Source organism: Vanacampus margaritifer, chromosome 6 (assembly GCF_051991255.1).
Source record: "Vanacampus margaritifer isolate UIUO_Vmar chromosome 6, RoL_Vmar_1.0, whole genome shotgun sequence".
Classification (NCBI taxonomy): domain Eukaryota; kingdom Metazoa; phylum Chordata; class Actinopteri; order Syngnathiformes; family Syngnathidae; genus Vanacampus; species Vanacampus margaritifer.
In genome coordinates this window covers 16,903,410-16,928,377 of record NC_135437.1, presented here as the reverse complement: position 1 = coordinate 16,928,377, position 24,968 = coordinate 16,903,410, and the positions used below count along the sequence as shown (strand labels likewise).

The following is a 24,968-nucleotide window of genomic DNA, read 5'->3' as shown; positions in this document are numbered from 1 at the left end:
ATATATATATTAAAAAAAAATTGTATGTGGGTGAGTATGTGTATGTGCATATATTCTTAAAAACTTATGTTTTGTAACTGGTATAGATGAATTCCATTTCGATGAATTCGTCATGAGCTCGATCTGGGAACGAATTTGTCCTTCATCATTCATTGACACGTTATCCCTCCATTCTATCGCAGTCTGCGGTCCCAGCATCGACATCCGGAACGACATCAGCGAGTTCAAGCGGCTGGAGAACTGCACGGTGGTGGAGGGCTACCTGCAGATCCTCCTCATCAAGACCAACAACAGCAAAACCAAGAACCAGGAAGTGTTCCGCTCGCTCAGCTTCCCCAAGCTGACCGTCATCACCGACTACCTGCTGCTGTTCCGCGTCCCGGGCCTGGACAGCCTCAGCACGCTGTTCCCCAACCTGAGCGTCATCCGCGGACGCAACCTCTTCTACAACTACGCTCTGGTGATCTACGAGATGACCAGCCTGAAGGACATCGGCTTGTACAACCTGAGGAACATCACGCGCGGGGCCATCCGGATCGAGAAGAACCCCGAGCTGTGTTACTTGGACTCGGTGGACTGGTCTCTCATCATGAACGCCGACTTCAACAACATCGTGAGCGGGAATAAGAAGGCCAAGGAGTGCGACAACGTCTGCCCGGGCATGATGGAGGACAACCTGCTGTCCTTCAATAACAAACAAGAGTACCGATGCTGGACCTCAAACAGACGCCAGAAAGGTAAGCGCTACTGCTGGTTTTTGTTCTTTCCATCCCACCAAACAGCAACGGACAAATCTCTCCGAGTCGCCCCCGTGTTTTCCCTTCATTTCCGTCCTCACCTCGCCAGTGCAAACATCTGCGCTCTGTTCATTATAGGCACTCCTCGTACCTTCGGATCCAGCTATTTATGGAGCGCAGCGGTATAGAGCCGCAGGTATTAGAGAGGCCTCCGCCGCTCTGCCAAGAAACCAGCGAGTTTACCTGTCTGGACCTTGTCAGTTAAATATTTGCTTTAGGGCCTTTTTTTCTCTTCCTTTTTACGATTTATGAAAGGGGGCATATTGAAGTATGCCGTGGAGGGTCATCCCTGTTTTAACTCTCATCCAGTGGTGGCGTCATGTGTTCAGAGGAGGGTCACATGACTTGAAGAAGAACTCCCAGAAAGTAGTAATTGGTGTGAAGTAAGATTGTTGAAGTGTAGCTTTGTATATCAAGGAGGAGCTAAGTTTAGCATTTAGCAATTTAGCATGAAGCGTTATTAGTCCGCCAGTACTGACAGAAGTGGGTTTTTCAGTGTAATCGTCACTACCCAGGTTAAGTATCAACAGCCCTCTCTGTTAGAAAGTCCACATTGTTGAATTATTAGCCGTTGTTAGCGTTTTGTTTAATGATTGAGTTTTCTATTTTGGGAAGTCTCCTGCCGCGAGTCAAGTAGCTGCGTTTTCCTTTGCTTCTCTCAAGCAGTTAGCGTTCCCTCGTGCCATAAAACTTCATAGTTACAGATATATGCCGATATTGCCTATATTCTTATTCGTTTCTTATTGTGTGTAGAAGCCAAAAAGTGAGTTTGATCACTTAGGATGCCCGTGGCAAGTGTTTGTTGTTTATTTTAAGTGTTTACACTATTGCATAATTGTTTGCTCGTGTGTGATGTCGCGCCAGTTTATGCTAGTTACTAGTATTGGCTAGTATGCTAACTAATTTAATGAACATGTTTCATGTGGATTTTTTACATTGCTTTTGGTGATTATTCAACGACTGAATACCGTTATGGTATAATGACGCACGTTTTGTATCCTAGACCAGGAATCACCAACATTTTTAAAACTATGAGCTACTTCTTGGAGCTACCGGTTTGATACACACTTCTGAAATAACATATTTGCTCAACTATAAGCTCTATATGTGGTTATTAATAACAAGTGATATTCATTACGAAACTGATGTTAATGATTTCTCATTATTTAGGAAATATGCAGTACATTATTTCGATGAATCTCTGCCAGTGTTTACGGTTTCACATGATCACTTCAACAACATTCCTAGAAAATCATCTACCATTACTGGTGAGCTAATTTTAGAACAGGTCCCCCGGGCTACTCATGTGGTCCTTGGGGGGATAATGTTGCCGATGACCTAGACAGATCGACGATGTTAAATTGTCAAACTTTTGTCCACGTTATCTAATGTAGGCGGAGCATGATGAGTTTCAGGAATACTTTGAAAGTAAGAAAAAAATCACCTATCAACACCAAATTGTAATAACAGGGCAGATGAAAGAGTCTTAATGAATCATGCGGCAAATTGAGCTAGGAAGTCAGCCATTTTGGGAATTCACACAAATGAACCACAATCAGAACTTTCAGAAGCACGTATCCTAGATCAGTGTTTCTCAACCTTTTTTGAGCCACGGCACACTTTTTTCATTGACAAAATCTCGAGGCACACCGCCCACAGAAACAAAACAACCTAACTAAACTAAAACGGCTATAGCGTTTCATTTTTTAACGCTTATATTATATCTATTGTATATCATTGAGCAACAAGTTCACATAAATTGGAAAAAAAAGTAATATCTTAAAATCAAAAGTTCAAATATTCTTACTGGTGCTTATGCACATTATAATCCAAGTATATAAAAGATATGCAGTGCTTAATTCTATTATGGCCAACATTGCTATAACTACAACTCAATTTCCCCCTCAAATTCATCAGCTTCCACTTGATCTCTCTGAAAAACATACTTTTGTACACTTTAATTCAGAGAGTATGGTGATATATCTTTAGTTTATAATTCTACACATTAAAAGACATGTTTAATGATTGATTTACGTCAGAAAACTGTCCAACTCCATGCTTGCATCTTGCATCGTTCACATACAAATGTTATACAACTGCTTACCGTTTCTCACTTACACTTTTTATGTGTTTAGCACTTGTGAAATCAGAGAAATACAATTGTTGGTGCTATTAATTACACTAGGCGTAGTTGGCGAGTGTGTCGCAAAGACTTACCGGTCGGCGGTCGGTATCTTTTCTTTATCGCTGTTATGGTGCTACACAGTTCAGCTGTCAAGACACTTTTATTGTGACGAGGTCCGACAACAACAGTGCCACTAACTGTGCGCAAATGATATTTTTCAGAGCCAGTCACCGCACAACGTCTTATAAGCTTACTTCCAGCTTAGAAACTGATAAATGAATTGTAACGCAACCCATTTCACATACAATAACGGCGTTCCAAATGTGGGGAGAATAATTGGTTAGATTAGTCCTTTTATGAAAAAAAGAATGGAGTTAGTTTAAATGCCGTTACTCCCAACACTGGTTGTTCCCAATTAGGTGGAACTGGACAATTTCCCACGGCACACCAGACAGTATCTCACGGCACACTAGTGTGCCGCGGCACAGTGGTTGAGAAAGACTGTCCTAGATAAAAGGGCGATGCTTTTGCCTTTGGCCTCTAATGTGAGAGGAGCTTAGACAATCATTTGAAAGATCGGTGTAGCGGAATCCTCGGCATATTATGTTTCTCTCCCTCGACTTGCTTCCTTTGGCCACCCAAGCACTGTTTACAACATTGTCTTCCAGAGGTCGTGGTCAGGGATGATTATTCAAGCGTACGGGGAAGGTCACGCACTTTATTGTTGCGCTATAAAGAGGCCAATGATGGGTTTTGGTCCGGGGGTCCTTCATTCTAGTTTCAAAAGCCTTTATACGCAAATAGTCAGTGTCACAAGAATCTCACTAAAGAGTTTGGTGGATGAAGTCTTAACCCGTGGGCAGTATTTTATTTTGAAATGGCTTGGTCAGAACCAACAAAAAGCCCAAAAATGGTCACAATAACGCCTAGGGGTTAATATCTCATATCACGTATGTCAAAGATAAATTATGTAGAAATTCATTGTTTTTTTTCCTCCAACTTCTCTCTACCTTACAGCTCCTTTGTCCGCATATAATGGTGGGAAAATGTCCCCCCCCCCTAGAACAAGTAGTGGAAATAAAGCTAGCGACCTTTCTCTAGCGACTTCTCCTTTGCTTCCTGATGGACTTTATTGCGCTTTCAGTTGATTTGCGAACCTGGTTGGCTGACCCTTGCGCTGCTATTGATTGTTATGATCTATAAAACGCCGGCGATAGAATTAAAAGATTTACGTTGCTTGGAAATAGATGTTGTTTGAGGCTTTCCGCTATCTACAAACTGCTACCATGTTGTCAATGGCTCTATTGAGTTCATGTGACCTCGGAGCCCCGGCGGTTTCTTCCGTGCGGGAGGTACGCCTGTGCTGTTATGTGGTGAAAACCCTCTGTTGTTCTGCCACGCTGGAGGATGTTTTCAAGCATTCTCAGAGGCCCGGGCCGAGGTCAGGCTAAACGCATTCATCGAGAGGGGCCTTGAAGTCTCAAGGCTGCAGATAAAGGCACGAGGGAGGGACACTGTGGGAAAATAAGAAGCGGCCGTAGGACTTGACCGAGTCATATTGTAATATACTTTTATTTCCCAACGTAGTATGTGGAGACTTTACTTTGAAGGAGTCATTTTACATTTATCGATATGCCGTCCACTAAAACAGTGGTTCCCAAATGGAGGTAAGAGAACCCCTGGGCGTACGTGGGGGTACACGAGACTTCAAAATATCTTTTAAAAGTATACGTAAATATTTCTAAAAATATATTTTCATAAAATGAATTTTATATTCAGTAGGCAATTGAATTTCAGTGTCCTAAAAACCCATCATTTTCCCCATACCAGAATGGTTCGACCCAACTTGTCATATGCCACTTGAAAACTTTATTTAAAATTCTGTTAATTATTTCTTTTTGAGAACAGAGCTTTACTATGATCCCAAAAGATGACACTTTTGGTGTCATGTTGATAATAATCTGTGCACAAATATTTATTTATAATTATATTATATATGTTGTTTTTTTGTTACATATTTTTTATTTCCAAATAGTTCAAAAGACCACATAAATACAAATAGAGTTCCAAAGTTTAATAATAAATTAGACAATGATAGTACAGCACTCGGTAAAAACAAAACAAAATTCCAATCAGGTTTGCTTTGCGCTGGTTAGGGGGTACTTGGCTGAAAAAAAATATTTCGCAGGCGGTACATCACTGAAAAAGGGTTGAGAACCACTGCACTAAAAAAAAAAATGGACGGAGGACCACAAATGGACCCAGAGCCCTAGTTTGGACACCAGCGACAAGTATCGGGAGGACAAGAAAACTTCACACAGTATAGAGCCAGATTTGTGCACACACATAAATTAATTTACTGGTAACTGGTTTAGTCTGTAACGTAAGGAAAATCAGCAAGAATGTTGATAATTGCTTTCCAAAGTAAAAACAATTGTTTCATAATCAGTCTGCTTTCATGGAGGACTACAGAAATCTGACAATATTTACTGTTGAGGAGCCGAAATTCAGAGCTTTTGAGCGAAAAGAAACCTAAACAATTCACAGATTATAAAAATAATTATCGATTCATTTGATAATAGTCATCGACCTGCCAGTTAGTGAAACGGACTTGGAAAGGGCGGTCTCCACCCGGCCTAGCTGCCAAGAAGAAACCGAGTGTTAGGCGGGATTATGTAAATGAGCCCAACTCTTACACCATCATTTGGAACGACTCATTCACAGGCTCACGGAAGATATACCTAGTTGTGTAGTTTTACACTAGTTAGAAAAGCACGTCAGATACTCCAATTATTGTCTTCCATAAGATGCCCTCTTTAAAGCGAATTCCATGTCACATGTGTAAGGTGGAAAAATAGTTGAAGATTGCTCGGAGCAGTTGCTTTAAAGACTTCATGTAATGGCCGTCTCCTTCCTGCGCACGCACACGCACCGACATAATTGGCTTATTTTTCTCCAGTGCAGATGTTCCTTCAAGGGCATGCGGCGGTTTTCCTCGTCAATACGGCCCGGCCTCCTCTTTAATTACACTCCATGAGGCGTAGGGAGCCTGTTGTCTGCCTACAGCGCACCGCCGTAACCCTCCGGGCCCTCCACATCTTGTTCACGGTCTGCCCGCCACATGTTTGTCCACTCGCCAGACAGCATGACACTTTGCAGAACGGCGGCGGACACAATAAGGCGGGTTTATGCTGCATCGGGGCGGCCGACCTGAGTGGGAGTGGGAGTGGGAGTGAGGCTGTGACTGACGAGCCGTGTGAAAAAGAGGCTCAGAGGGGGGAAATGTCAGACAAATGTCAAGTATACCAGCTCGACAATAAGATCTCGCCAAAGTGAAGCAATCGGAGGAGTGGAAACAGCAGTAGAATCAATTCTCGCTTATCATTGTGCTCGTCAGACGTTGAAAAAAAAAAACAAAAGTTGCGCATGTTAAAATAAAAGTAAAGAGGAAATGTGCAGGTAAATATAACATTTGATTAAAAACCTCAAAAGGTACAGGTAAAAAACAAGAAACTCCAAAACAAGGTTTTCCCGCGGCTCATTAAAAACAATGACGATCATTAAATGGATTTTGCTGGAATTAAGGTCTTCCATGGCATTAAAATGCATTAAGTACAATGGACAGAGACATTTAAAAAAACTTTAATACAATTGATGTAAAAACATTGTTATTCATGCTTTATTTTACATACAACGTTGTGCAAAGGAGTCACTGTAACACAATTTAACAATGATAAATTTTATGGATGGTTGATTTTTTTTAGACCGATACCGATACTCAATTCTTCAGTACTCACCAATTCCGATAAGAAGCGCTGATACCATTAGTACTGATGATACATAAAATTTCCAAAAAACAATGATAGATAATAAAAAAAAGACATATATATCCCAACTACAGCAAATTTCTTTAAAATTGAATGAAATTAATGGAGACACAAATCGCTATGAATTTGAAAAGAAGTGTACTTCTTTTTGTCACCAATGTGCAACATGAAACACTAATGCCATCTAGTGGCAGAACATTACCGCAACACAAATCTATGACTCAATGTTTCACACTCCTGTAAAGCGTTTAGAATATCATTTTAACTTCAAATAACTTGAAAAATTCTACATTGGGATTATACAAGTCTTTAAAATGATCTACAATCAAAATAATCGACTGCGTTTAGCTTTCAATGAAAAGAAAAAGAAGAAATGCTGGAAGGAGTAAAAAAAAAAAAAACAGCCTTAGAGTAAACCATCACTCCCCCCCCGTATCTGCGATTGTCCTTGTCAGTCTCTCCTCTGCCGCTTCCTGCTTTCCTCCACGCCGCTTATCAGGAGCTGTTAACATCTCCGCCTGTCAGATAGCGCTTGTCCGAGCCCTCCTCTCATCACTGCGGCGCCGGCCAACTGGCTTGTTTGCTCAGGCCTCGGATCCTCTGACATTACACGCTGTTTGCTTGGAGTTTGTAGGGGGGGGGGATCCCGTGACTAAAAAGTGTCTGGCCTGCTTCAAATAGCCCCCACAGGTCTTGTGTTTGCCTCAGACGGGCCGCTAAATAAGCCCAAAGCCACATTGTCGGGAGGTCATTCACAATTAGACAGGCCCGGTCCGGGTCTGTCAGCAGAACCTCTTCACACCCTTTAGGACCCAGGGGTCCCCAATTGAAAGTTTAGACAACTTAAGGGAACTTTCTTCAGGGCGAAGTCCAGAACTTGAAAATATATACACTACAGGTCATTTACTGTAATAGTTCATTTCAATAAGACTGACCATTAACAAACATTTGTGATGAAAAAAAAAAGTACCAAATTGTGACATACAAATTATGTAGAACAGCGTACTGGACTACAGTTAGTATTTCTGCTTCACAGAGGTGTCCAAACTGCAGCCTGGGGGCTATTTGCGGCCCGACATCCACTTTCTGGCGGCCCAAAAAAACAAACATTTGACACATCCTGCTAAGCTAGTTAAAAAAAATGGCGGAAGTGGGCAGCGTGAGAATGGAGTCACAAAAATAAATGCCACTAATAAATGGGTTTATGTACTCAAAACACTGGTGAATAAATACATAATTCAATTTTAGAGGGAAAAAATTACTTCCACGTTCTGTTCTGTGTCAGGGTTTATGAACAATGATCCTAATGTAACTGTTTAAAAAAAAGCTACATTTTGTCTTGTTTTGGTTCTGAATGTGGAGATCGGATTTGGTCGCGATTTAGTGCAGGGGTGGATCAAGTCTGGTGAAATACAGGGCAGAAACCACCCAAAATCTAAAAAAAATCCTAAACTTCCTGCCTTGTCACCTTTAATAGAAAGCTGTTTTGTAGAAGTTGTTCTAGAAATATAGAATGACTAGAAAATATAACCAATATATTAGCTAGATTTTTTTTTTTAGATGATGCCGATACCGATTTTTGTCAGGAAAGCAATTACCGATTTAAATTAATCTGCTGATTAATAAAAAAAAATACATAATGCATAAAATCTTATTTTCACCCCAATGCATTTCAATGGGTTTCAATTATATGCATTTTTTTCAGAATACACATTTGTTATGCAGGCAATATGGTGCATTCAGGGTACTTTTACAATATCGGGAACTTGGCAAAACACTGCACCATTCTGCACATTAATAGTTTTTCTTTGATTATAATGTTTTAAAGAATCTAAATCATGATTAAATTCCAGCTCTAGTACATAAAGATAAAAATATCGGCAAACATCGGCCATTTGGCTAATTATTTTTTGGTTGATGTTTGAAGCTCCATAATCAGCCGATTGAATCCGTCAAGCCCTACAATACATAATTGTTCGCTTGATTGATTTCAGTATGTTGAATAAATTAATGTCAAAACAATTTGACTACATTTTCTTAAATTGCTATTTGTAAATCTCAATTATCTTAATCTTTTTCTAGATAGGTCATTCCATCTGTGAATGTTATAAATTCCCGTTTAAATGTCAGCGTGGTATTGAATTAGAATATTAATTTTACAGTCCAGACTCTTAATCATTTCATTGGTTAATTGGTGATTAAAGAACAACACATCCCAAATGTTTCATTGGGACATCTGGAAAGAAATCGCTAAGGCGGTCTAGTAAGAAAAAAAAGTGATGTTTTTGCTCAGGGAGACGTTGAGTGCTTGGCTTTTTTTTTTTTTTTTTGCGTGTCTGTGTGTCCTTGTCTTGAACCTAAAACGGCGTGTCTACGCCGTTAAAGCATTTTGCAGCCTTGCCTGCTGAAAGAGCCTCTGCGCTGACCCAAGAGACTTTTTTTTTTGTGCATTTGATCATGTTTACGTCTTCCTTGCCAGAGAACCACTGGATATCTCCGGGCGGAGCGCTTTGACCTAAGATTATTTTATAGTACGGGTGGGATTTTTTTTTTTTTTTTTTACGGGCGGTGTGTGTAGTGTGTGATATGAAAACCTGTATCTTACCAAAACTATGCAGATATTATTTGATAGTTACAGAGATGATGTTGATGGTTATCTTGATCTGTTTTGAGGAACCTTCATTTTTTAATGTCGTCTTTTTTTCTTTTTTTTTACTGGAAAACAAACCAAGAGTAGCCGAAGAGAATACTTGTTGATGGATTTATGGGGCTTCTGCATGATTTATTCTCCCTGTAGTGAGACCGTGCTCCCTTCATGCCTGTTATAAAGATTTAGCGAACGTTGGAGGTGTTAGGAATTTTATGCGTTGTGCTTTATTGGAATGAGAGTTTTCTGTCTTTCAAGTACGATTCCCGCTCTCTGGGTCGCGAGGGAACACAGAACCTGGACTTGAATTCTGGTCAGCTATTTGACATTTTGATTTGATATGCTGCTGCTAAATATTTTTACTATTATTATCTTTTTTTTAATTTTTTTTTTTACCTAAAACCTATTTAAAAAATCCCATACCGTTCACCTAAATCGAACACTTCCAGCCAGAGTCGTGAGGCCATCAGGAGACCCAAGGAAGGACCAAAGAAAAGAAAGGAAAATGAAATCCAGCACCGACCAGACACCACCCACCAGGCCACCAACCAGAGTCCTTCACCAACCCCAGAAACATTTATTATTATCATTTTTATTAAACATTAGCAGATCTTGGCCAATCATGTCCAAATAAGTCATTTTTTGCTGTTTGCTTAGTAGTCGTGCAGATTTGCGGTTTCATTTGAATATTTTGAGTATAAAGTTACTCCTTCCGACTGATAAGTTCAATGAGTTGTTTTCTCACGTCTACCAAGTTGGTAGTGTACAAGGGTTTTTCGGTTTACGATGTTACCGAAATATCAGGTTTTAAGGGTCACAAATGGTGGTATTGTTGCATGGTCCAATGTGAGTGTAGGCCACCATAAGACCAGAGTTTTGTCTTAAACCGATCATTAGAAAAAGCAACATCAGGTCATTGAATCGGTGGAGGCTGGTGTCTGTGGATCTCACTCTGCTTCGTCTGTCCTTCCTTCCTTTCCTCAGTCTCTCCTTTGGTCTCTTGAGGTCTCCCTGATTTGTTGGAATTTAGATATCTCTGGGGTTGGTGAAGGACTCTGGTTGGTGGCCTGGTGGGTGGTGTCTGGTCGGTGCTGGATTTCATTTTCCTTTCTTTTCCTTGGTCCTTCCTCGGGTCTCCTGACGGCCTCACAACTCTGGCTGGAAGTGTTCGGTTTAGGTGAACGGTATGGGATTTTTTAATAGGTTTTAGGCGAACTAATGAATACACACTCACACGCACGTACACATACACATACACATACACATACACATCGAATACACATTCACATACACATACACATACACATTCTCACCCACATACAAAATAAAAAAATAAATAAAAAAGAGAGAGCAATGATGATGACATGTCAAATCGGTAAAATTACCGAATGAACAACTGAGCTCTCCAGAGAAGGAAAAAAAGACAAATAAAGAAAAAAAGAAAACGCAACATAACCGGCGCAGACTATGATAACAGAAAGTCTCTGAACATGAATATTACTTTGCAGAAAACATTGGGAATAGCCTACATCTGAAATTTCTGACTTGTAAAAGTGCAATCGAGCACCCGAGTCTGCTTGCCCACACATCCAGCGTTTGCACCGCGCTCCATTTAGTCGGCAGCGTGGGCAGCCTGCCAGCATTAATGCCAAAGATCCTCCGCTCCATCCGTCATCCGCGCCTGCCACCTGACAGACGTCCGACTAATCGGATCCATCATCTTCTCGGAGCGAGGCCACCTCTTGAGACGGCGGATCAAGTGCTTTTACTTTGGTACCCGACACAGCTGAGTCACGAAAACAACTTATATAACGCGATGCACGTCCTCCTCTTGTCACTTTGGCTCGTTTGCGGTTCTTTCTGTTCGGACTCCTTCGGCGCCCTCCACAACACGGTTGCTCCCGTTTTAAGAGATCACTTGTCTCTTGTTTGATTTGAATTCACTTGGTAAAGGCTCAGGATAATCTTTTAGAGATATCCAATAATCAAACCTTTAACATGTTGATCGGACAGGAGGGGGGGGGGGGGGGGCAAACATGCTCGTATTTGGCCTGATTATTGGTATGCTCGTACCCTGCCAACCTGTCTTTGGTTCCATCCTGTTTACAATCCTGCAACCAAAAATAGAAGTGCTGCTTCACTTGGTTTGTTGTGATGCATGAAACCCAACCGGGACAGGAAAGGGGCTAAGTTTACAAACAGCTTTGGACCAGAGAAATCCAATTATTAGGACCGGTGCACCAATCAGAATTGTCATTGATCCCAGATCCTTAACTCATTCACTGCCAATGACGGTTATAGACGTCAAAGATTCATTTTTAACCCCTAGGCGTTATTGTGACCATTTTTTGGCTTTTTGTTGGTTCTGACCAAGCCATTTCAAAATAAAATACTGCCCACGGGTTAATTGTGTTGTCACTTGTCAGTGAATGAGTTAAAAAGCTTGACCTGCTGATCGCGTTCTTTTCTTAACCAGCAGCCTGTGAAACAATGCAAACGGGTTGTTTTAACTGGACATGCAGCAGTTTTCTCAAATCAAAATGGAAAGTAAATCGGCCATCTCACAGCAAAAAGAGGACAGTTGCTGACTTTTTCAGACCTCTGCCGAGGGAGATGAGATTGGTGGACAAGATCGGTTAAGGGATCGGCCGATTACCAATTCCCCAAGGACATTGGAGCCGATCGATCAATCAGTGCACGCCTACCAACTATGGTGTGAAGGAACCTTTAAGTTCCATTGGGGTGTAGAAGTTGTAAGGCTATTTCTGGTGATCTTCTAGAACAGGGTTCACCATTTCTGGTCCCCGAGGTCCAGAGTCCTGCAGGTTTTAGATGTTTCTGCCTACCAACACACCTGATACTAAAGATCAGGATCGTTATCAGGCATGCTGATGAGCTGATTATATGAATCAGGTGTGCTAGTGGGCGGAAACATCTAAAACCTGCAGAACTCCCAACCTCGAGGATTGGAATTGGTGAACCCTGTTTTAGACCCTTTACTTTTTTTTTTTTAAGCTGTCCTATTCGGTCTGCCTTATCAATGCCGGTAAAAAAACAGCAACAGCTGGAAGAACATTGCAATTAGAATTACCGCCAAGTCCTTTATTTTCTTTGGTCCTTCCTCGGGTCTCCTGACGGCCTCACGACTCTGGCTGGAAGTGTTCGGTTTAGGTGAACGGTATGGGATTTTTTTTAATAGGTTTTAGGTGAACTAATGAATACACACACGCACGCACATACACATACTCACCCACGTACAAAAAAAAAAAGAGCAAAAATGATGACGTAAAATCTGTAAAATTACCGAATGAACAATACTGAGCTCTTCAGAAGAAGGAAAAAAAAAAAAAAAAAAGAATTACCGCCAAGTGCCGAAGGCCCATAGTTGTGCGTCCAGGCAGATTAACAACGCCACACATTTTTGTTAGTTATCAGACGTGCCTGTAGTTGCTGTGAGGGATCAATGACCCTTTAGGACTTTTAACAATGAAAACGCTAAACAAAATAAAACCAAACCGTTAGTGAAACTGGGTTTCGGTTGTTTTTTTTACATCATGTTTGAATTTGATAGTATGCTAACAAATCATTTTCGATGACACAGTTGTAAAGTGTGTCTAAATATGAACAGCAGGCCTTTTCATGCAGTGATGACTGCTGCTTTAGAGGCCTATAAATAAGCTCTGTCAAAGGTTCTCGGTTTGATTGCCTGTTTTTTTTTTTTTCATCTCTGAACTTGAGCTTGACCGTGCGCTTAAAGAGGCCACGAATGCTCGCGCACAACGTGACTGTTTGTGTCAAAACCCAAAAGTCTTGCCTACTAGAGGCACCCAGAAGCCGCGGTGCCGTCTGGTTGCGCAGCGCGGAGGCCGTGACTCATCCTTTTGCTTTCACCACTCATTCATAAATCTTCTTGAATCGCATAACTTCCTCTCCCGGAGCTGTGGGGGCCCTTGGCGGTAGTTCTCCCCTCAGTACTGCTTTAAATGGCAGGAAGCACGAGGGGTGGCGGTGGCGGGCTGGTGGGTTTGTTTGTCCGCCTCTCAGCCTCCTTGTCCATCCTGACTTCCCCACCCCCATGCCTTCATATAACACAGTCATTCACACATGGCTGGGCCGACTTGGCAGTGACATAACATGCCTGTGCATGACTTAAATGAACAATTATGAATATGAATAGTTAGCATTTAACTGGATGCGAAGCTACTTTTTATTGCTACTTCATAGTTGTGATTTCCCGGTCACATTTTTGCACAAGTCTCTTGATTTTAAGTCTTGTCCAATACAGAGTTCGTTCCAAGGGTCTAAGGTTCCAGCTTACCCCTGACCCTAAAGCCCCTTTCACACTGCAGGTGCTCAGTGTGAAAGGTCCTCGCTAAAAGGTGGAAAGACGACAGTGCCCTGGTTTCCTGTGTGCCCATATTTGGAAGTCCCTAGTAAGCACAAACTTTTGCCGATGGTTTAAATGAGAAGTAGACCACACTTTTAAAAGATGTCGTTCATTGTCCCGAAAGAAAACCTCTCCTATGCTCATTTTACTAATGGCTTGGTGGGAACTGCTTTAAGGTATAATATTTTAGGCTGAGCAGGAAGTACTGTATTTAAACACATAATCTCTAGTGTGTTCTAGACCTCGGAACAGTGATACGCCACATTTGTCGTCGTGCTGTTACCTTTAAATAAGTCTGCCAAAATAGCAAAAAAATCAACCCTATATTTTTAATTCGAGGTGTCTTGCCATCATAGCCGCCCAGCTCTATTCCGGTGTGCCTGCCCCTCACTACATAAACAATGAATTAGTTTGACGATGACGCCCTGCGCCCTACTAAGAACAGTGTGAAAAGGGCTTAATGAAACACGCACTGTAGTTAATACATGGTGTAACACGGTGGCCTAGCTAGCAATTTAGCCTTTAGCATCGGCAGTCACTGGCATCAACTCATGTTTCTGTATTGGATATCACTATCACATGAATTATTAATGGGTGAAACACAAATATAAAATGTCTAGTGTTGTGCTCTTTGTGGATAGTGCTAAAGAATTTGAACTTTGGCCCTGCCCGGATTGAGTACTATTGAAAATGGATTAGCTCAAGTTGTTTGTTCAAGATTTAATATCTAACCAACTTCACCATAGCCAAGCCTTAGTGTCCATTTTCTTTACTTCTAGCGCTATGACAAGATCAATGGTTGGTAAATTTCCACGGATGCCAGTGAATGTGGTTGTTTACAGTTATAGGGAACATTGTGTGGATGTGAAGGAATTGCTCTTGGGTGATAGGGCTTCATGCTTCAAAGACGGAAGATGATCCATAAAATAGTCCCTTGTCTTATGCTGTTCAAAATGACCTTCACCGGTCATGTGCTGGATTTCACTTTCCTTTATTTTCTTTGGTCCTTCCTCGGTTCTCCTGACGGCCTCACGACTCTGGCTGGAAGTGTTTGGTTTAGGTGAACGGTATGGGATTTTTTAATAGGTTTTAGGTGAACTCATGAATACACACACACACTCGCACGCACGCACACACGCACATACACGTACTCACCCTCATACAAAAAAAAAAAAGAGAGAGCAATGATGATGACATCAACAACAACAAATCGGTAAAATTACCGAATGAACAATACTGAGCTCTCCTGAAAAAACAAACAAAATGACCTTCACCACCTCCTTCCCGTTTCTCTTTAGTCTTCACGGGAGGGATCCCTCGGCGCAGTTGTCAGCATACTGGCTAATGTGCGCAGGTGGCGGCCTCCCCAGCTCTTTTGGCATGGGCATCAGCTCCTTGGCCAGCCGCCTCAGTAAGCCAGTGGAAAACAAACACAACAGAGATCACCAGTTGTTCCTTTGTTGGACTTGAGGGGGGTTGGTGGGGGGGATTTGAGGTAGGAGGTGCCAGCTCTCCAATTTGAAACATGTGTTTTGTGAAGTCCTGCTGATGAGGCAACCATTGTTCTTTCCCGTTTGCGCTATGAGTCACAAAGTGATGACATTCCGCCCGTCATCCCTTCCCGGATCCAAATCGAGGATGAGAGTTGCGGCGATGTTTGCACGGTGGGAACCTTTGCAGCCGTACCGCACCACGTCGCAGCCTGACAGCGGCTTGTTACTGTGTCAGATAAATATAGAGGCCTCTGGAGGTCCGACCATCCCCTCCTACCGGAGCTCTAGCTCCGCTTGCAGAAACGGGGAAAGGCTGCGTCACCTGGGAGCTGCTGCCATCCTCATTCATCCTTCCTAAATTGGCTTTTCACTCACAGGATGTTGATGATTAGCAAGCCTTCATGGTAGTACGCAAGGGTCCAACTACATATTCTTGCAATAAAATTAAACAATGTTGGGAGAACCCAAGAACCCTTTTCTTCTTTGGAAAATTATGAATTATACATTAAATGACTGCTATAAGTTCACTGAACACCAAAATATATGTTTTTTCAATTTTAACCCTTGTTTTTTGAACTAGCTCAGAGTTGCTAATTTATCAAAATATATATATATATATATATATAAAACATACTCCTAGGCATTCTGCAACATGATATGAAATAGATTAACAAAAAAAACACAATTTTACCATCTGATGGTTTGCTGAGAAGATGGTTTTGTTTGGATTGATTTCCAGCTCAACAAAACACCATGTTGCCAGCCATCTTGTCACCACCACTCTGGCTCATGTAAGTGCAATATTCATCCACTAGATGGCCCCATGCAGGGGTCAGAAGTGGCACTCTGGACTTTTGAAGTTAAATTTGTAAAAAAGAAAAGAAAAAGGTCTTTATTATTTGAGTAGAAGAATTTATAGGGGCCAAATTTGACCCCGTGGGTTCTCCAGGGTTGCTAAAAAAAGAGAAGAAAGACCGGTGTCGTTATCGGTGACTGCTCAAGAGTTGAGTACTCGTACTGGTATTTGTCTGGAAAAAAATTGGTGTTGAACATCCCTAATTATGACCCTTCAAACAATTGCTACTTTAGCACACTCGGAGCAGCAACACATACAAACAAACCATATAGCAATAGCCACAGGCATTTGCACAGTAAAAATTTTAACCCTGAAAAAACGTTGGAAAACATGGAACCCTGATACAATAGAGGAAAGAGTGTATACCGAAGTGTGGAGCACCACCTGGACGGGAAACTCAATCACACCTGGAACAGGTATACTTGAGGTCACTTTTCAGGCGTGCTTGCGCTTGCCTTGGTCGCCTCCTTCCTTTCGTCTCAGCTGCCTGACTCCACGTGACTGATGTCGGACCGGCCGACGCCCTGCATGCAAACACTGCGGTTGTCCTTCTGCCTTTTATGACCTATTAGATGGTCTGTCGGCAGCTGGATTAAGGCTGGAATGTTGACAAATGCTCAAAGGGGTGCTTTGTTTTGTTTTCAGAACAGAAAAATTTGCATTTAGGCAAATTGCTCAGACTACTTTTCTCTCTATAACCCAGTAGGCTTAATTTGTTATCGGAAAATGAAATGTTCCTGGGAATAGTTCCATTGAGTTATTCACTGTAAAAGGTGACTCGGTTCTTCCGGAAAAGGCATGCGCTTGCTTGTGTAAAGAGTGTTGTTTTTGCATTCCACCTGGCTCCCTGTGTAATACGTGCTATTATCTTCCTCTTTTCTTTCCTCCTCCTCCTGTGTGTGGGATCATGGACCAGTGTTGGTGCTTCTGTGAAGGAAAGCCCCCAGAATTTTGTCCAACGTCTGTTTTGTTTTTTATTATCCAGATGAGCATTCAAGGTTTTAATGACTTAAAACATGGACCTCATAAATTTGATGGAATTGTGTAAACGTTAACAAAATGGGGGACTTTCTTCCTTTTCATGAGATTTTTGCTCCCACCTTTTATTTGGTGAAACTGTTTCAAAATAAAAGGCTGTTTGTTTTATGAAATATTGACATTCCACAGGATGCTTTATCAAGTGTACATATTGGATTGAACACAAAAGTCATGGAGGAAATGTCAAACAAAAAAAACACAAGATTTTTCTGTCAAATTTCAGTCATTTATATACCAGTAATTTCTGGACTATAAGGCACACCTGATCATAAGCCGCACTAACTAAATTGGGGGAACACTCGAGTTTGTTACACATATAAACTGCACCCGACTTTTAATGTTACTTCTTTTCCATAATGAGGGCGCAAATTGTCTCGCTCTCGTTCTGTCTGTTTTACTGTATTTGGGCTCACTTGGTTTGTTTTGCTCTGCCTGACGCTCTTGCGCTTCCTATATAGTGCGCCCCCTTGTGATCTGATGGATAAGCCGCACCTTTGTATTAGCCGCAGGGTCGAATGCAAGTGAAAAAAGTAGCGGCTTATAGTTAAATAAACAGTAAATTACTGTAAATTACTGTAGTCAATATGGATGTACAATCTCAGCCATCCTGTGTTTTTACATGAAGACTCTAAGTCAGGGGTGTTAAACATACCGCCCGCGGGCCATAACCAGCCCATCTGGGACTTCAATTTGGCCCATGAGTACAACACAAACTGCAGTTGTTACAAACTTTGTCCACTGGAGGGCACACTGATAACCACTTCAATGACATTCTGAAACGTGGCTAAAAGTAAGAAATTGGTGCAAAGATTTTACACTCATTTTTCTCCAGAAATGTTTGATTACGCTACAAAAGAACCACAAGATGTCCCAAACAGATGGGGAAATTGTTTCTTTGCCTATACCATTCAAAGTAGGAGGAGTTTGACAAAGTTTGATAGTCACATTGGTTCATTGCTCATGAAGAAGGGTTGCGAAGACCTGTTAATTTCTACTTTTTTCCCAAGTTACTTCTCATGGATTTGTTTGTCAAATAGAAAATGCCATTTCCCCCAGATCTATACAATTCAAGGAGCAGAATTTGTACTAGCCTCCAGATTTGCACCTTTGGTCGTACGTAGGTCTGGCACATTGAAAAAGAGCTATTAGGCATGCTGGATTCTGGGGCCGCTCCCAGGAGAGCTCGTATAATTGGCATTGCGTGCATCTGGAGTCCTCAAGGACATCATAAAAACAAGGCATCTGCCCCCTCGGCCCGGTGAGGGGGCTCAGGAAGTATACGGTGTGACAGACCCGGAATGCTTTTAAAGTTTTTATACCTCTTCCTTCTCCGGCCACTGGTTTAATGACGAGAAAAAGCCTCAAGTGGTGAATGTCAGTTCCCAGACATGTTGGCCTCAGTGGAGGAAGTGATTCATGGTGGGCTTTTACTTGAAGTCAAGACTTGAGAACAGTTTTTAGTGGGGTGATCTTTGTGTTTAACTTTGAGGAAACATATTTGAAAGTGGCATTATTAATTCCTTGGTTCCTTTAATGTCACTTTGATAGATAGATAGATAGATGGACTGATCATTGATCGATGGCTAGCTCGGCAGATAGAGTAGATAGATTTCATAGGTGTATCCGCATGTAATTATCAGCTCATGTCCTGGCACGTAAACACACCCCCACACGCTCTGGAGGCACGCGTGGCTGTTGCCGTGGAGACGGACACTTCCACATTTGGCACCTACGCCTGCTCGGAACTTCCGTTTGCAATTCAAAGTTGTGTATTAAAACTAAATAATAAAATAAAATGTTCAACCAAACCGTATAATAAAGGTTTGCTAGCTTAATGCTAATACAACATGCAAAAAAATAAGTATTGATGGAAATTAACATTGACTTTACAGTAATTATAATCCCCCAATATTGGATCCTGTATAGCATATTGTAAATAAATTAATACAGAAATATATAAATAAAATAATAATAATAACTTCAATAAAAATGATTGCTAAAAAGATTCAGCAATATAGCGGGTTGTAAAAAAAAGTTGACCCACGTTATAGTGGAGGTTCACCGTATATTGTCGGAATAAAAATTACATCAATTAGACGTGTGTCTGCCCCAGGCTAATTTTCAGTGAGACTCAAAAAAGTGGCTGAAAATTTAATATATCCCTTTTATGCTGTTATGACACATTATGTAAATCTTATTGTTTGTGTGTTTAATTAGTGATAAAGTGATAAAAAGTAAGATTAAGTCTTTAGAAACACTGTATACAATAAAAAGAAAAAATTTAAGCTAATCAAATATTTAAAAAAATAAAAATATTTAATTTCTACATATTCTAACTTTAAAACAGTAAAATAAGGTACTTTGGGAACTGTTTTAAAGTATGAGGAAAAAAGTGTATTTCTCATTGAAATAGGAGATACAATTCTTCTTCTTATTGGATTCTACTGTTGTGGACCTAAAGAAATCCATGTGCAATACATCTGTGTTTGTCCGTCTTTCATTTTCCTTTTGGTCAGCCCACAGACACACCTGTTGCTGGAATGCATGGAAGTTTTCATGGTGTAAATTCTTAGCCTGTGACTGGCCCACATTGAGGTTATCAGGCAGTATAGATTGAATTAGGATATTGGCAGCGGGCCCCTGCGGGAGGCTCGGCGGCGGGCTCTTTTTATGACTCAACGGAGGAGGTCCCGCACTGGCTGTCTTTTGTGGTGCAGGCGGCTGCGCCTGTGTGTGCGCAGACATGTCGGGATGGGTGACGACGAGCCTAAAAAGGGACCAGGGGAACTAGAGGTGGAGTTGGCGGGGGGGGGGGGGGGGGCGCTTTGGGGCCTGTCGCCTGCGCCTTGCCTCATCTTGGCAAGCGAATTGGATGGGGTGAAGAAAAACACACTGTGCGCCTTGACAATGGAGCCCTTTGTCTTTGGTCATCATCAGCGCTGTAAAGCCTCTTGGAAATAGTTTCCAGCTTATTAAAACACTTCCAGACTCCAGTGCACTTTCCACTTAATCGCTTGGCATCCTCCAACCAACTCTGTCGTGTGTATCAGCAGAAGGAGTTTTCCATCACTGAGGCTGGAAGGGTACAGTGAAACGGAATGATTTGTTTTACCAATTTTCACTTCCGGCCCTTAAGAGTCAGGCTAACTTTCTTTTTTATTTGTTTGTTTCTTTTTTTTTGCTTATTTACTGTTTTTGGGGGAAATTGTTTTTTAAACCGTTTCCTTCCATTGATCATAAATGTGAGGTTACAAAATAACGGCTGTTGACAATCAACTGTCAGCTGCTGTAGCCAACACAAGTGGCATCGACTACAGTAATTTCTGGACTATAAGGCGCACCTGACTATAAGCCGCGCTAGCTATATTTGGGGAATACTCAAGTTTTGTTACGCTTTTAAGCCGCACCCGACTATAGGCCGCAGGTGTTTTAATGTTACCGCACCAGGTTCCCGCTACTTCCTTTTCCATAATGAGGTCGCAAATTGTCTCGCTCTCATTCTGGTTCTCCTACTGCCTTATGATTGAATGCAAGTGAAAAAAGTAGCGGTTTATAACCCAGGAATGACTGTAGTCAAACAATTTTTTAAAAATGTATCTATCAACTTAAAAAAATCAGAAATCATGTAGTACCTCCATCACAAAAAACACCTTTAAAGGGCCTTTGGTGTTATTTTTTACTGCCAGTAAAATCATAGACTACTTATTGACATTGGACGCTTTGCATTCCATATCAAGCTCTTTAAAAACACCAAAGCCAAGATCGCGCCTCATTATTCCCTCAACTGACCGTAAAACTACGATTACATTGGCAGAGCCATTAGGTGTCTGCTGTACGATATTGACACTCTGGCGTTGAGTTTAATATGTGGAAGTTATTATTTCTGCCGTCACCTCTGAATCGATGGCCGGGACATAATGGCTTTGCGTTATTGGATCTATTGCTTTTCATTACACATGGTGGCGGTCTTTACTGTCTGTTAACTACTCTCCTCATTTCTTGTTGCCTTTTTGCTTGAGACCTCAGGTGAAAGGATTGTAAATCTACTAATTGACTTCTTAAAGTGTCTCACTCCATTGGATCCAAGGGGAGGGGGGGGATCCTACTGGAAGTAAACAAGACATGAGGATGTTATTTAGGTGAATGAATGCTCTATTTTCACTTTTACACTCAACAGTAGCTGCGAAACTCGCCTGTTTACTCACTTCAAATTAGTATCAGGGAAAATTGCAAATGACCAACCACATTAAACATCAGTCTGAATGAGGACCTTTTTAGCAAAAAAAAAACAAAAATGGAGAAGAATGAGGGTTATTGTGTTTTTTAATGTAGCCTTGGGTCAGAACAGAAGACAGTTTTATTTAAGAGGCGAATGAGAGCAGCATGACAACGGACGGCTACATTGCGGTGGACAGTAATTTTTTCACCTGTATTGTTTATAAAGTAGGGGTGTCAAAATGAGTGCGTTAATTTTGAGTTAATCTAAAGTTCCTTCAACGCCACCATTTTTTTTAATGGCAGCCCCTCACTTGGAAATCCCGTACTGGGGGAATTTCAGTTGCAACGCAGGAGACACGTCGATGTCAAAATGTAGTCGTAATAAATTAAATAATAATGCGTGTATTTGTGGAGACTGGGATCAAGTTGTATTTAACAATTTTAACAATTTTGAATATCACAACTAAGTTACTTCAATGTTAAAGATTAGACGGCTCTTAATATGAAAAGAAAAATGCATTGAGCTGTCACCAACGTCTTACAAATGTAATTATGACATCTAGTGGCATAAAAATGATCAACACAAATCAGTAAAACACTTATTTTTTCTATTTCATTTGAACTAAATTTTATGAATGATTAAGAAATTACTGTATCAATGACTAAAAGATTCAGCCATATTTCTATTAGTTTAACATTTTTTCCACTTTTTTTGTTAACAAGAGTATGAAAACACCCCTACTAAAAAGAGAAAATTTTATTCAAGAAGATACTACGGGCAGCAATAAAACAGGCCTAACGCAAAGTGGAGACTGTGGAGCAACAGGGTACACTAATTTTGTGAGCTAAACTGTTGGTGAGGGAATAATTTAATTCAAGAGGAGACTGAGGATAGCAAGAAAACCGAACAGTGTGCCAAATTGGAGACTGCGGAGCAATAGGGTCCACTCATTTTCCTTTTTTTCCACGGGGTTAGCCAAGTTCATTGCTGCGGCTGGTCTCCCTGCTGGCGATGTTACATTCTGAAGATTCCTGTGTCTGTGAGGGAGAGAAGGAAATGCAGCAGTAATGAGAAAGAAAGCGGCAAGACAATGGAGAGATTATATGCTTAGATGAGCCACTGTCTTACATACTGTCACGGTTTTGCTATTATTCACTTATTGTCGTCACGTCTGTCTGGTGCAAGTATGTGTTGTTCTGAATACATGTGCGACATCCAGACAGTGTTTTGCGTAGCAGGGCTTTGTTTGGCACAGCGTGTGTGTATGGGGGGGTAGAGGGTAAAGGAGGTAGGGGGGATTCGAGATTCCCTTCACTGTGTGACCCACGGTGGGAGGATTTCTTGGAAGAAGGCCTTTTGTTTTCCCATCACTCGCTCAAGAGCAAGTGCCATCTTTTCTTCGCCTGTCTGGTCCTCAACCTCCTGTAGGACCATATCGGAGTCTGTGGGAACTCTTGTCCCGCTTACGCAAAATAACAATGAGCAAAATGCAGGTCGCCTCCAATGTGTCAATAAAATTTTACAAGGGAATATATATCGCAGTCTTGTTAAAAAAAATCTATTGTTCATCCGACTTGGTACGGTCTACGCCACACCATGTATACTGTTTAATTTGGTTATCATACATTTGTGTGGCTAAAAGTGAAGAATTTATGCTATGGAGAAATGGTTTTGTGAGGAAAAGGGTTGAAATTAGGTCACAAATGAGGCCACAACAGTGACACTCCTCTTTTCGGTTATGTATGACATGTCAAGGCTCTGTGTGGTGCATTAAAGTAAGTGTGTAATATTAAGGTTACATGAGGTGTATTAGGATTACCTAAGGCATATTAAAGTGATGTGTTACCCGTGTAGTCAGAACAATCATCCTCACAGTGAAAGCTATACATGGCATAACAATCACACACACCCTTGTCATCAAAATAATTACTCTCACTGATGAAGCTCTTTGTAGCATAACAATCACATGCTCTTGTAGTCAAAACTAAACGTTAAAGCTGTGGCATAACAATCCCACACTTATGGAGTCAAAATAATCACTCTCACTGTCAAAGCTATTCAAATATTACAATGACAGGCTAATGTATTCAAAACTAACACTCTCACAGTTAAAGCTATGCGTGGTATAATAATCACAGTTCCATGTAGTCAAAACAATCATAAAGTTAATCCTGTGTGGCATGGGAATCACACACTTTAGCATTCAAAACTATCACACTAGGTTAAAGCTGTGTGTAGGCACACGTTTATGTAGTCAAAACAAGCCATCTCACATTTACAGCTGTTTGGCATAACAATCACACATTCGTGCAGTTAAAAAAAGTTACTCTCCTAATTAATGATTTTTGACACAACAATCACACACTCATGTAGTCAAACAATTAAAGCTATGTGTGGCATAACAATTATACGCTTGTGAAGTCTAAACAATTACTCCAACAGGCAACTACCTCCATCTATCTTCTTGGTGGAAATAGCAGATCAGGGTTTACCATTCCAAACTGTACTCCTGCAAACTGTACTGGACTGTAGCTCTCAGTGGGGGGAAAAAAGCTCTCGCTTCAGTACGCCACCAATTGGAATTCACGGGTGAACCCTTTAAGACTAGCGCCATAAACCAAGCTACTTATCATGTCAGGCATGGCTCTGTAATAACCCTTTGGTTTCTCATTTCATCTCCAATGGCATGTTCCTGTGTAGGCATGTCTACCACAAACATTTGACTGGGAATTGACTCAAATGAATCTACAATATCTTGAGAACTGCTGAAACGTCACTTGCACTACACTTGGCGGGGCCTCAAGGACCCAAAATAATCCGTCTATATATAGAAGTCTACACCCCATTTTTTTCCCTTAGTGCTAATGGTGATGATTATTAATCTAATGTCAAAATCAGTGATAGCTAGCCTTCTTTCTCTAGTGCGTGAAAAGCCACTGCCAAAGTTATGCTGCCTCATGACAGGCAGGCTCCAGCTACCAATTTACCAACCCAAAGTTGGCTAAAAAGCTGAACATGTTAATGGTTTCTCCCTGGAGTCACGTAGTGCTTATGGCTCGACCGTTGTTGCTCTGGGTTGGACCACCTTCATACTTTCCTTACCGCAGAGATATTTGATATGCTCTTTGGATAGCACGCCGCTGTGGCATCTACTACTAAGCTTTTCGTTGTGCCAGTTTGCCTGCGTGGCAATAAGAATACATCACCGGCCTTCAAATTCAAAAACTGTCACGTGCGTCACAGCAGAGCGTCAAGTGTTTTACACAGGATCGTATTAACAAAACTGGAATTTGGGTCTAATTGCAGGCAGGTTAGGAGTAATTGGCTTTGTTGAATTCCGCAGATTTCTACAAATATTTAGACTGGTGAAGCCTTTCAAGTCCCCGTAGAGTTGACAGGAAGCATTCTGGCGATCTTAGGATAAAAGGGGAAGGATTCCTTGGAATCATTTCCCTTGCTTAAATCTGTAACTGGATTAGAGGTACCTTCCAGAGAAAGGTACAACAAGTACGCGCTTCAACCTGCTAATGCTCCTTTTCACACACGGCGTAGCGGCATGGCTCTACTCATTGTTTACAT

General features: G+C 41.3%; 1 protein-coding gene across 1 annotated transcript in view; it reads left to right on the top strand.

Annotated features, from left to right (window-relative positions):
- The window catches only part of igf1ra (insulin-like growth factor 1a receptor), a 95,061-nt gene that overhangs the window by 9,449 nt on the left and 60,644 nt on the right, over positions 1 to 24,968 (top strand). Inside the window, exon 2 of the mRNA XM_077567878.1 lies at positions 183 to 737. Within this exon, the coding sequence (XP_077424004.1) occupies positions 183 to 737 (555 nt within the window). The remainder of the gene's footprint in view (positions 1 to 182; positions 738 to 24,968) is intronic.